At 45.7% G+C, this 12,315-nt stretch overlaps 1 protein-coding gene across 1 annotated transcript in view; it reads left to right on the forward strand.

The window, feature by feature from the left end:
* LOC119455692 (uncharacterized) overlaps positions 1 to 12,315 on the forward strand; it is a 101,370-nt gene that overhangs the window by 5,257 nt on the left and 83,798 nt on the right. The window contains exons 4-8 of the mRNA XM_049668957.1: positions 2,509 to 3,408; positions 5,235 to 5,340; positions 10,192 to 10,331; positions 10,541 to 10,719; positions 11,861 to 11,965. Of these exons, the coding sequence (XP_049524914.1) occupies positions 2,509 to 3,408; positions 5,235 to 5,340; positions 10,192 to 10,331; positions 10,541 to 10,719; positions 11,861 to 11,965 (1,430 nt within the window). The remainder of the gene's footprint in view (positions 1 to 2,508; positions 3,409 to 5,234; positions 5,341 to 10,191; positions 10,332 to 10,540; positions 10,720 to 11,860; positions 11,966 to 12,315) is intronic.

The raw sequence follows: 12,315 nt of genomic DNA on the forward strand, positions 1-12,315 counted from the left end.
TCTTGAGACAATTAATTTTCATTTTAATTATCTGACACTTCATAAAATTACCCTGGATGAAACTGTGATTAAATATAGAGGCATTAAGTGTATTTCCATAATTGTTTTTTTCCAAAATGTCAAAGAGCCAGTTGGAACATTCCAAAATAGCTTTGCCTTCCTCGAATTGTGAAGTTTTTCTGAAGTAGTTGGCTGCTTCACGAACATGCAAGTCATCACCTAATAAGGTCATGTTTTGGCTATCTAATGCTTTATAAATCTCCTCTCTCCGCCACTTTTGGCGAAGTATGCTATATATATTTTTTTTAGATAGCAAAAGTTCTAAATCGCGGGAAAGCTTGATTTGAATTCATCAGCTCTTTAAGAACGCATTTGAAGCCATGGCAAGCAAAGCAGAACATTAATAATTGTTTGCAGTAACTCTGCTTTCAAATCAAAATTATCTTGAGTAGATTGGGATTTTATAAGGAGCGTATGTTCATGCATTGTGTACAATGGCTTCATTTTGATGTTATTATAGTGATATTGTATGCTGTGAAACATTATATGAAAATGATTTGCCTTGATTATAGGCAGCATGTCTGATGGCAAATGTGTGATGAAAAATCACTGACCACCATGCATCATGTGAGGCTATCTTGTATGAAAGTTGTGCAGCTTTCCCTCTTTCATAGTTTAGCACCGAGTCGACCTTACTGGGGATTGCAAGTCATGGATATTAAATGCTGAGTGTTATGTACCGCATTGAATCTTTCAATGCTAATTGGACCAATTAGAGTAGAGTTGAAGTAATTAGCCGCTGAGCAGCGCAACAGGGCCACTTTTCACTGTAATTGAAGCCACTGCTATCTGAATCAATGTAGTTTTCCAAGTATTTGGGATTGATCAGCATTGAAAACTTCCGTGATACTAATCGCCACTCTGTGGATGTGCATGAAACAATAAGTACAAATTATCATATACCATATGTTTCAGTGAAGACTAATTCTCAAAGATAGTTCAGTAGAAATAAAAGCGCTATTTCTCGGCAACACATTCATGCTGGTGGATCATTCGAAATCTCTTCATTCAAACTGCTCTGTTGGTACCAGCAAAATCCTATGTATTTGAAGAGAAAAACTGCCAGAAAATTTAAACCCCAAAAATCGTGCACTGGTATTTTCGAACAAAATTTCTCCCATGGACCGTTTTTTAGACAAACCTGAACCAAATGTGAAGGTTCGATATGTCGCTAGCTGCCGTAATGTCCTAATATCTCGTGTCTTAAAAACTGCGAGGTAATACGCCCAGGGACACTGAACCGAAGCAAGCAGAAGAGTGGCGCACGCCTTCCTTTCCTATCCGGCTTAAAAGGAGCAGGAAGGAGAACTTAGCGCGTGCTTTTGAATGTTACCGTATACTCACCTACGCCCATCACCCATTTTTTTCACTTCCAGCACGCTTGAATTGGGCATGCGGGAGGACGGCGTGCATCAAGCCGCCATCCTTCTTGGCTCAACTTCACACATATATTTCCTCGCACCCACAGTAAACAGCGAGATCTTATCGCACTTGGCCTTTACATGGAACCCAGGTTTATTCCAGCACATGTCGTCGTCCACTGACGTCATGTGCTATACCGCACAATTGATCAGGCACTATATTTAAAGAGGCTCTCCTTACTTCGAACTGCGTTTTATTCAAATAAATTTCCGGCCTCTTGGAGTTCGAATTAGAGATTCTACTGTACTTGCTTTAGATCACATGTTGCAGAAGTGGAGCCAGGTAGTGCTCAAGGCCTGTTAACTTAATAGGAATCCTGATAAAGCTATTGCCCATGTTCACTGAAACCCCCCCCCCCCCCCCCTTTTTTTTTTTCCAGCTTTGACCCACCGTAGTTGCTTAGTGGCTGTGGTGTTGGGCTGCTAAGCCCAAGGGTGCGGGATCGAATCCTGGCCACATTGGCCGCATTTCGATGGGGGCCAAATACGAAAACACCCGTGTACTTAGATTTAGGTTCACGTTAAAGAACCTCAGGTGGTCCAAATTATTCCAGAGACCACCCCGCTGCGGCGTGCCTCATAATCAGATCGTGTTTTTCGCACGTAACACCCCATAATTTTTTTTTCCAGCCTTATAAAGTACAGCTTGGCTGTCAAATTTTAGGTTAGATCAGCATGCTTTTATTCAGAATATCGAACAATTACAACTCGTCTTAAATGAAACACCTTACAACATTTTTGTGCAATTGCAAGTGAACTTATTGGTAACTAAAGAAACTTCTGGTATAAGTTAGTGCAATGACATCTGATGTATATGGGTTAAACTATTCAGTGAGACCAGAACTGACATGTGCACCAGCATTACTTATTGACTGCACTTGGAATACTATTTGGCAGTAAAATTGCGTCTATGACAGGAGTAGTGACCTTTAAAGCCAAATGTTATCATGGGCATAGGTGCATTTCAGCTACGAGTCAATTGCAAACTTAGATTTTTTTTTTGTCCCTCCCCCTCTTCTGGCTTCAGGAACAATTTCTGCAGGCCTCTACAGCAGCAGAAATAATGCTGTCCCTGCTCAAAACTATGGACTGCCAGAGCTCCAAAACTGCCATAGTGATTGCCAATGCATATGTGCAGCTGTGGAACACTGCACTTGAAATTCGCCAGCTAAAAGTTCAGGCCAACCAAGCCATTGCCTTTGAGCTGCTGCTCCATGCAATGCAGTTCCTTTGCCTCAAGAACGAGGTCACTGCGGTCACCGAGAAGCACTACACTGCTGCCAATTGGTGCGCTACCACAATGAAGAGCGAACCGTGGCTGGCGCGACTGCGCCACTGCATCTTGCCTGCAATTTCCGCACTCCTCCGGCGTACTCCCACGCGTCTGCGAGCCAGCGTGCCATTCGTCGTCGACATCCTCCTGGAACAGCACAAGATGAGCTTCAAGCTAGGCAAGAACTTCAGCCTTGTCGCCGAATGGAGGAATGTTGTGGACGAAGCCCTGTTTGCCTTCGAGGTTTCTCTTTACCACCACGTAACTGCCTTGCTGAGTGTCGTGGATCAGGTGTCGGCCCTGAGCCTGTGTGTCACGGATGGGAACAGTCCGATACTGCACATTAAGCTTCCCAAGAGCATCCGGTGGCAGGAATGTCAGCCTGGTATAGGGGAGTTCATGTGCCTTACCTCCTGCATGCAAGCGATCCTGCTGAGACTGCATGCCGCAGAGCAGTTCATTCAAGGAGCCTCTAGTCGGCAACCATTCGTGGCTGCGATCACGGCAATCCTGGGCCTTGGACCTTTCGTCAAGCAATACCTAAGTTGCCTCCATGATGTCAAGGCGAGTCCACCGCACGTCTCGACGGCCCTGCGAGTGCTCAGGGCCCTGCTCATCCTGCACACATACCTCGTACAGGAGACAAAAGGCAAAGTATTTCAGTGTACTTCACCTTGCTAGTATCTCAGCTTATGTACAAATCATGCACTGGCAACATTACTGGCATTATGTGCTCAAGACCTTATGTTGCTTAGAAATAACACTGTTGATTTAAGTTTCAAAGGAAGTGGGACTTGCTTGGCATTTTATTACACTGCCTGCCAGCAGCTGAGAGACATTAATGACCATGTACTTGTAAGCACAACAAATATCATGCATGTATCATGTATATCAGTTGTCCACATAAGCTCACGAGACATGGTTTCCATGGCCAATGTGAATTTCTGCTCCATTGAAGCATGGCACGTTAATAGGTCACTGTGTATGTCACAAGTACTACAAATTGAAGCTTTCCATTCGGGACTATGTCCAGGCTTTATGGAAATTCGACTTTTCTTGCAGATTCCGTGTCCTGGACACTTTTGTGGCCAACTGTACATACGAGAATTGCCATACATGAGCACTGCTCACATTTAATTTGCATTATAGGTTTCGTAACGTAATTTATGTGCGATCGTCTTAGCAGCAAATCGTTTGAAAATGTGAACATCACGTACCTGCCAACGCTCTCGAATTCTTCGTAAAGTTTTCGAATTTGGGCTCGTTCTACTATTTTACGAATGTTGTATCAATTTTCATGAAAAATTGCAAGATTGCATAACAACATGCATACAACAAAAAATTGTGGTGGTACCCGTGCCACCATGTTGTGGTAATGCAAGACGCCATACACCAGAGGGGTACTTGCTTCGGGTGAGATTATTTGGAAAGTTCTTGAAGCAGGCGAAATTGAGAACAGCAATGTTGCTGAAAAATGTCACTGATCTAAAAACAGCGTTGACTTCAGTCTGCTGTTCCTAGTTTGCTGCTGCTTATGTGCTGCGTTTAAAGGTGAATCATCAAATATAAAGTGCTTATGTATCCCGGAAAAAGTGTCTGCTCAGGGCGAACTTAAATTTAAAAATTCATGCTATTCTGCTCTTTCCTGCCATGTGTGTAGGATTTTTATGAATTTTTATGGTTGGCAGTGGACATCGGGTGCACTGGCATTTAAAGCTTGGCAAAGCCATGTCATTGAGCATGATGGGCACCAATTTCAGTAAGAACATCAAAGCACTTGCTGGTTTGCTGACGCAAAAGAATGCTTGGTGCAAAACTTTAAGCATTGTTGGCTTAGGACCTGCTTTCTCATCGGAGACCAGTAGTTGGGAAATTGTCCCCTTCATTCACTGTGCACGCATTTGTATATGCAACTTGCTTTTGCCAATTCTGTCCAAGGGTGGCAAGAAAAAACTGACATTGTGCTACGAGTAAATTGTACCCCTGCATACTCTGTGGGTCGATTTCAGTTTTTTTTCCACACACGACCACTTTGGTGTAGGCACTACCTTGTTTGATGGGTTGTTCAACGTGCTGCATTTCGATAGTGATGGTGAAAGAATTGTTTTTTTTATGTTGTAATGCTTGCAGCCAAGAACTAACTTGTTCATGTGCTTTACACCAACTAGTTGGTTTTTTCTATACAAAAAAGTGCCACATGAGTGATTGTGTGCTAGATTGACATATAATTTGTATCAAACTTTATTATAAAGATGTCACATCCAATGTGAAAGTACCTTCGTTATATCCGTGTTTGTTATATCTAGGTTCGATTGTAATTACAAATGCTGACTTGAAAATGTGCAAACTATCATCCTACTGCCATGATATTGCAGAACCTTGGAGTCAAATTGTAAAATTCAAACTTGACACATTTATTGGTAGTTGGTAATTTGTGACTGTAAGAGTTATGTGAGAATTCTGCTTTCATTTCAGACAAGGAGGAATGTGCAAAGGCGCTCACTGTCCCTGAAAAATTCTATCCATCATCATTCCTCAAGCTGGCAGAAGCCTGTGTTGCCGAAGTTGTCGAGATAGGAGTGCTCAGTATGATCCGTTCTATTTCTTGTTTGTTTGATGGTGCAGTGAAATACTTAATATGTTTATTTAGATAAGCCTTCGTTATGTGGACATCCAAGGGCTCTATTTCTAGGTTTTTTTTTTTTCTTTTTTAATAGAATCTAGGTTTTAAAGGTACTGAAGGAAGGTTTTAGACCTTTTTGAAACCTTTTTTTTTTTTTGTAATAGAATCTAAAGAAAAAAAATTGTCGCAAAAAAGGGGGGTTGGGGGATTTGTCTGTGCATGATGCGTAAATTACTGACAAATAAAAAAAAAGATGGAACCAAGGGGCTAGATTTATATTATCCACTACCATATGAAGCGAAGAAAAGCATAGGGGAATTGTTTTTGGAAGTTGAAATGTAGAAATATTAAAATGGCCCTGCGACCATATTTTAGTTACCCGCCAAGTTTAGCATCCCAACATGTTCCTTGTACCTGTTATCCCGAGATGAAATAAAAAAAATTAAGAAAATTTATGCGGGCAAAAAAGGTACTCTACTTTCCAATTCAAAGTAAAAGACAAAAATTCACCGACAATAACAATAATTCCTAATGCGAAATTTGAGTACAGCTCTATACTTGCTTTCATTTTGCGATATATTTGCTGGCGCAGACAATCTGTCTCGTGCGGCACGTTGCAAACAGAGCGAAGTGTGGCGTGACTGCCTCGCTAATCAGGAGAGATTGCGAGACGCAGCGCGTAGGTGATGCGTGGGCACGATTCACAGCAGCCACCACAGACAGACCTCCCAAACGACGCATGCTACTCTGGCGCTATCTCGTAGCCTTCGTCACCACAGGGCCCGTCTTGCGTGGCACTGCGTGTTTGCCATACCCTCCTGTGCCGCTTTCTTCCTCATGCCCTCTTCGCCATCACCGTCTTTCATCCTTCACTGTGCTCATTTACTCGGTTACGCCGACACTCGCTGCAGGAACGGCTGCCCAAGAGCTGCGCTCTAAAAAGCGTACCCTTTCGCATTTTACCCATCCAGCGAGGACTTGCACTGCTTCCTATCAAAATGTGCTGCTTCCTATCAAAATGTGGCTTTCATTCAGCAGTAGCAAAAACTGTCTTCCCATTGTGGTCTTTCCACGGCAATCTGTAGCCGTGCTTTCTGACGCACGTTGTTACCTTAGCGGAGCACTGGTAGCAACATCTTCTGAGGATTTCAACCACATCTGATAAACTGTGCTGCGTCACTGTTGTTGGAGAAGGGGGAAAAAAACTTGAACTAATTGTTGTTGCTGCCGACGTCCTTGCGCTAGAAACAAGGTGGAACTTAGTAATTGCACTATTTATGTGTACTATAGTTGATGTCAATGTCGTGAGATAGCACTACCAGTGCGTTTGTGTACGCTTGTCTCCACTTTACCGGTGAAAAAGTGTAATACAGTATAGACCACTTATAATGTAACCGCTTATAGTGCAGGACCGGATATAGTGCAGGTCTTTTCAGACTCCCGTTAATTTTCCCATAACACTCCATGTATACACGTATCGCTTATAGTGCAGTTGCGGGAAACGAAATACCGGTTACAGTGCGGCTGCCTGGGAGTACGGAAATCAACGGAGACGGCGAACGCTCCCCTCAAACGGGCGCCCCAAGGAGTGCTCGAGGAAGAAAGAGAGACGAAGTGGAGGAGAAGGGCACGTGGTGCGAACGAACAGCCAGTGAGGCTGAAACCAGAATCTTGAGTGCGAGTCGTGAAATATCACGGCGCGCATAGCGAGCGAGGGCCACGAAACTGCCAACGCCATCCAACCCGCGCTTCACGATAACGGCAGTAAACGAAACTTCAGGGAGCGGGCGGCGCCGGCACAGCACGGCGAAGGGCGCACGCGGAGACCGTGGAATGTGAGGGAGGAGGGCGACATGGAAGCGGATTTCGCCTTGGCAACTCCGCCTGCTTCGGTGGCTCCCCTCGTAGCTCCCTCACTTCGACTGTCACCGTACACGCCCGCCGGCCCAGCGCCAGCTCCCCGAAGTTTCGTTTTCTGCCGTTATCGGGAAGCAGGCGTTTGCCAGCATGGGCAGTTTCGTTGGCTGGCCTGGGACAGCGGCGCTGCTTCCCGCTTCACCGTAGCCGCAGCGTACAAGGTCAACACGTGACTAGAAAGTAGAGAAGGCATAAATGAGAAAAAGGGTTCACTGCCATTTTCTACGCGTGGCTACGGTAGCGTGGCTGAGACGTCGGCACGTACACGCATGTTCCGGCGCAACGCGGAATCGGCGACCTTGCCATTTGAGAGAGGGTGAAATTTCCGCCGCGATTTTTTTTTTTTTTGTTCACGCGCAACCTTGAGGGGTCTCTCCTAAGCTTTTACTCTATGGCGGTGCCGGAGCAATGCCGGTCAGAGGCGCCGCCGCCTGATTTGGTTCGAATTAACGAGATTCGACTGTACATTGAATGCAAACGTTCTAGCCGCATTCCTCGACTGTCGCATACGCGTGGCGGCTCGGTGCGCATGTTTTGCATATGTGCGGGCCTTGAAAACTGTTGCGTTGGTTATAGTGCGGATATTCGCGACTCCGGCGACTTACGTTATAAGCGGTCTACACTGTACGTTCATTGGCAAGTTAAAACTAAGGCAGTGGCTATTCTCCCGGCAGCCGGGAGAACTTCTGCAACGAGTTTCTGCATGCACTCACCTCCTATTGGCTCTTGGAAGGTTAGGGTATGTTAGGTTAGATTAGGTGAACTTAGGTTGTGTGATGTTAGGTTAGGGCGAACCTGCAGCCCGTTTTCCCCCGGCAGTTTGTCATGTGACTTCCGAGCGCCAATAGGAGGTGAGCGTCAGGAGAAATACTGCCGGGAGAATAGACTCACCCTAAAACTAATGAGATTCTCTCATATGATGGAATCGGAACGCAATGTCCTGCAAATAAGTGAGGTGCTATGCACCATACTGTACAATATACAGTGTAGACCGCTTATAACGTAAGTCGCCGGAGTCGCGAATATCCGCACTATAAGCGGTACCGCACTATAACCAAAGCAACAATTTTCAAGGCCCGCACATATGCAAAACATGTGCACCGAGCCGCCACGCGTATGCGACAGTCGAGGAATGCGGCTAGAACGTTTGCATTCAATTTACAGTGAAATCTCGTTAATTCGAAATAATTCACGCGGCGGCGCCTCCGACCGGCATTGCTCTGGCACCGTCATAGAGTAAAAGCTTAGGAGAGACCCCTCAATGTCGCGCGCGAACAGAAGAAAAAAAAAAACCCGGCGGCAATTTCACCTTCTCCCAAAAGGCAAGGTCGCCGATTCTGCGTTGCGCCGGAAGATGCGTGTACATGCCAACGTCTCAGCCACGCTGCCGTAGCCACGTGTAGAAAATGGCAGTGAACCCTTCTTTCTCCTTTATGCTTTCTCTACTTTCTAGTCACGTGTTGACCTTGCACGCTGCGGCTACGGTGGCTACGGCGCAAAGGGAAGCAGCGGCGCTGTCCCAGGCCGGCCAACGAAACTGCCCACACCAGCAAACGCCCGCTTCCCGTTAGCGGCAGAAAACGAAACTTTGGGGAGCTGGCGCCGCGCCGGCTGGAGGGCGCCGTGCGCGCACGGTGACAGTTGAAAGTGAGGGAGTTACGACGGAGGGCGAGGGAGCCGCCGAAGCGGCGGAGTTGCCGCGTCGAAATCCGCTTCCCTGCTGCCCTCCTCCCTCACATTCCACGGTCTCCGCGTGCACACTTTGCCGTGCCGTGCCGGCGCCGCCCGCTCCCCGAAGTTTCGTTTACTGCCGTTATCTTGAAGCCGGCGTTGGCAGTTTCGTCGCCCTCGCTCGCTATGCCCGCCGTGATATTTCACGACTCGACTCGCACTCAAGATTCTGGTTTCAGCCTCACTGGCTGTTCGTTCGCACCACGTGCGCTTCTCCACTTCGTCTCTCTTCCTCGAGCACTCCTTGGGGCGCCCGTTTGAGGGGAGCGTTCGCCGTCTCCGCCGACTTCCGTACTCCCAGGCAGCCGCACTGTAACCGGTATTTCGTTTCCCGCAACTGCACTATAAGCGATACGTGTATACATGGAGTGTTATGGGAAAATTAACGGGAGTCTGAAAAGACCGCGCTATATCCGGTCGTGCACTATAAGCTGTTACGTTATCAAGTGGTCTATACTGTAAAACCTTTGGAAGAACTTTAATCGCCATCAGACTCGGCGTAAAGCGGCGTGAAGAGTGTGCCAGAGAACATGACAACCAACCACGTGCGCTTTGTGTAAATCGTAAAGGTATTTCATTTATATTGCGCACAGCTGAGACCTCTATGTAGTTTTAAAAAGTGTAAAACATGTTTTTCGTTAAAAAGTAAAGACTACATGTAAAGGCATTAACCTTTACAGTACGATCTTCGCACCCAACCAATCAAACCAGCATAAACTTGTGTCAATGGCCTTCTGCCTCGCATCTGCTGCCGACAATTGTCGGTGTGGGACACTGCGGTCAGCGCGAGCAAATTGAAATACTAGTATTAAATGATAATGCAAGGTCAATTTCATTTTAGAAAGCCCTCGAAGGTCTAGTTTTTTTACTTAACCATTTTCTGTTTAACTGAGCACTGTTTGCATTTCTTACCACCCGCAGCAGTGGCTATAGCCTTCTGCTCCTGAGCAAGAAGTTGGAGGTCTGATTTCCAGCTGCATTTTGGTGGGAGCAAAATGCAGATGCTCGCCTACTTTTTTAGGTGCATGTTAAAGATCCCTAGGTGGCTGAAATTAATGTGGAGCTCCACAGTACAGCAAGCCTCATAGTCCGTGTGTCACTTTAGGATGTTAAGCTTCATAATTTTATCTTGCCACTTATTGTCAACTACTTGTCTGTGCTCACAGGTCGAACGTTTTACGCCGTGGCATACAACTGCTTCCAAAGCAAGGTCAATAAACACGCCACTTTGTACACCAAGATCAGCATGGAGCTGAGTGTCCTGCACATATCTCACCACCCAGAGGAGAACACTGTGGAGTTTCAGGTGCGCAAATGATCCTTTCGAACCCTCAACCTTGTGGCGTCTCTGTAGTGCAGTGCGCGCTTTTTTTGTAGGGATGGGGACTTTTGCCGCATATTTAGGGACATGTGGGGGATTTCCGAGACGTTTCTGTAAGGGCACTTTTGAAAAATGCAGTTGGCAACACTAGACTGCATTTTGACTCACCTGACGGTTATCTTCGAAAATTTCAGAAGGAATTCTGGAAGCGCTGTGAGCTGCTCCTGTGGCAGTACAGGCAGGAGAAGCAGTACACGGAGGCACTGCTCGTCACAGGAAAGGTGCTGAACGTAGGCCCTGAGCTGCGTTCCCAGGCCCTGGTTCGCTGGGTCAAGATCAGAAAGGAGATGGACTCCTCTGAGGAGTTCCGCGGGTGCGTTAATTTTTGGCTACAAATGTGCAAATGCATTCCAATGGTACTCGCACATGAGGCAGAAACTTTAGAGGTAAACAAAGAAGCTGAGGATTGCACAGTAAGCTACAGAATGAAAAATTATAGGCATAACATTAAGAGGCAGGAAGACACCAGCAGTGTGGATTAGAGACCAAACAGGGGTAGCCAAAATTGGACTTGAGATTAAAAGGGAGTTGGGCAGGTCATGTAACAAGTAGGGCAGATAACCGTTGGTCTATTAGTCATGGCATGGGTGCCAAGTGAAGGGAAGTGCAGTCGAGGACAGCAGATAATTAGGTGGTGTGATGAAATTGGGAAATTTGCAGGCATAGGGTGGTGTCGGCTGTAGCAAGACGGGTAAATGATCTATGGGAGAAACCTTCATCCTGCAATGGACACCAAATAGGCTGATGATGATGTACGAGCAAGTTGTTTGAACCCTACCGCTAGTAGAAGCCAAGGTTCCGAAACCTGCAAGTGCTAAATTCTTTCTGGGAACTTCGTTGATTACATACTAAGCATTTTTCCATTAGTCATTTGGAGTCAGACTGCAAATGCCATGCAGAAATGGCTGCTGAAATCAAGGTCCATGTGGATAAGTTACAAGTGTGAAAGAAGAGAAAAAAAAATTATTTACAGAAAGGCAGAGAGGTCGGCCAGAGCTGCAACTTGCTCGGGCCTGCTACGCTACACTGGGGAAAAGGGACAGGGAGGAAAAAGGTTAATCAATTTTAAGACCATTACAGTAAGGCATATTTCTTTATTATAGGTTGATCAACAAATCGACCCATCTGATCTTGCTGACAAACTTGGCCAGCAAGATCAGTAAAGAATGATACAAGATTTAGTATCATCAGGCCTCATCTTTAAACAATAGTCTTGTGATAGCTGTTTACAAAAGTTGCATTTGAGTTAGCAACATCCTTAAGGCACATAAGTGCATAATTTTGCTTTTGCTATGAAGCATTAAATGTGCAGAATTTTAACATTTCTCGCATGTTTCTTTTTACACATACTACATAGGATATTACAAGGTGAGCTTCTTCCCACCAATGGCTTTTGATGTCAGCTGCACTGTCAGAAAATGAGTGCCTCATTTTGTCTAATTGTGCTTTTGCAGGAGCCTTCTAAAGCTGCTGGAGGGGCATAGTGTTCCACAAAAAATGTCCGCTGAAGACAGATTTGGATTTCTGAGCTTTGAGCTGAACGTCTCTGTGAGAGAAGGGTAAGTTGCTTGCTTTGTCAAAGAACCTCTTGCTGTAGGCGCTTTAGATTTTTGGAGCAATTGCTCTCAGGTTTGTGTACAGCATGTGTCACCTAGTACATACATGTACACTGTAGAGTGATGCACAAATAGTGAAGTATTTGACTTGTGCGAGTGCACGCAGTTCATATAGTTCGTATACTTGTTCTTAAAACCAACTAAATCTAGATCACCATAGTTGCTGAAGCGGTGCCTTTGTATCGTAATTTGTTACCTACAGTTTTATGTGCTTAATGACCTTTCTGGCATGAGTAAAAGCTTTTTGCCACCTTAGCCATGTGCACACTTGCCAACTCCCACATTTTTGTCAT

Source organism: Dermacentor silvarum, chromosome 6, assembly GCF_013339745.2.
Source record: "Dermacentor silvarum isolate Dsil-2018 chromosome 6, BIME_Dsil_1.4, whole genome shotgun sequence".
Lineage (NCBI taxonomy): Eukaryota > Metazoa > Arthropoda > Arachnida > Ixodida > Ixodidae > Dermacentor > Dermacentor silvarum.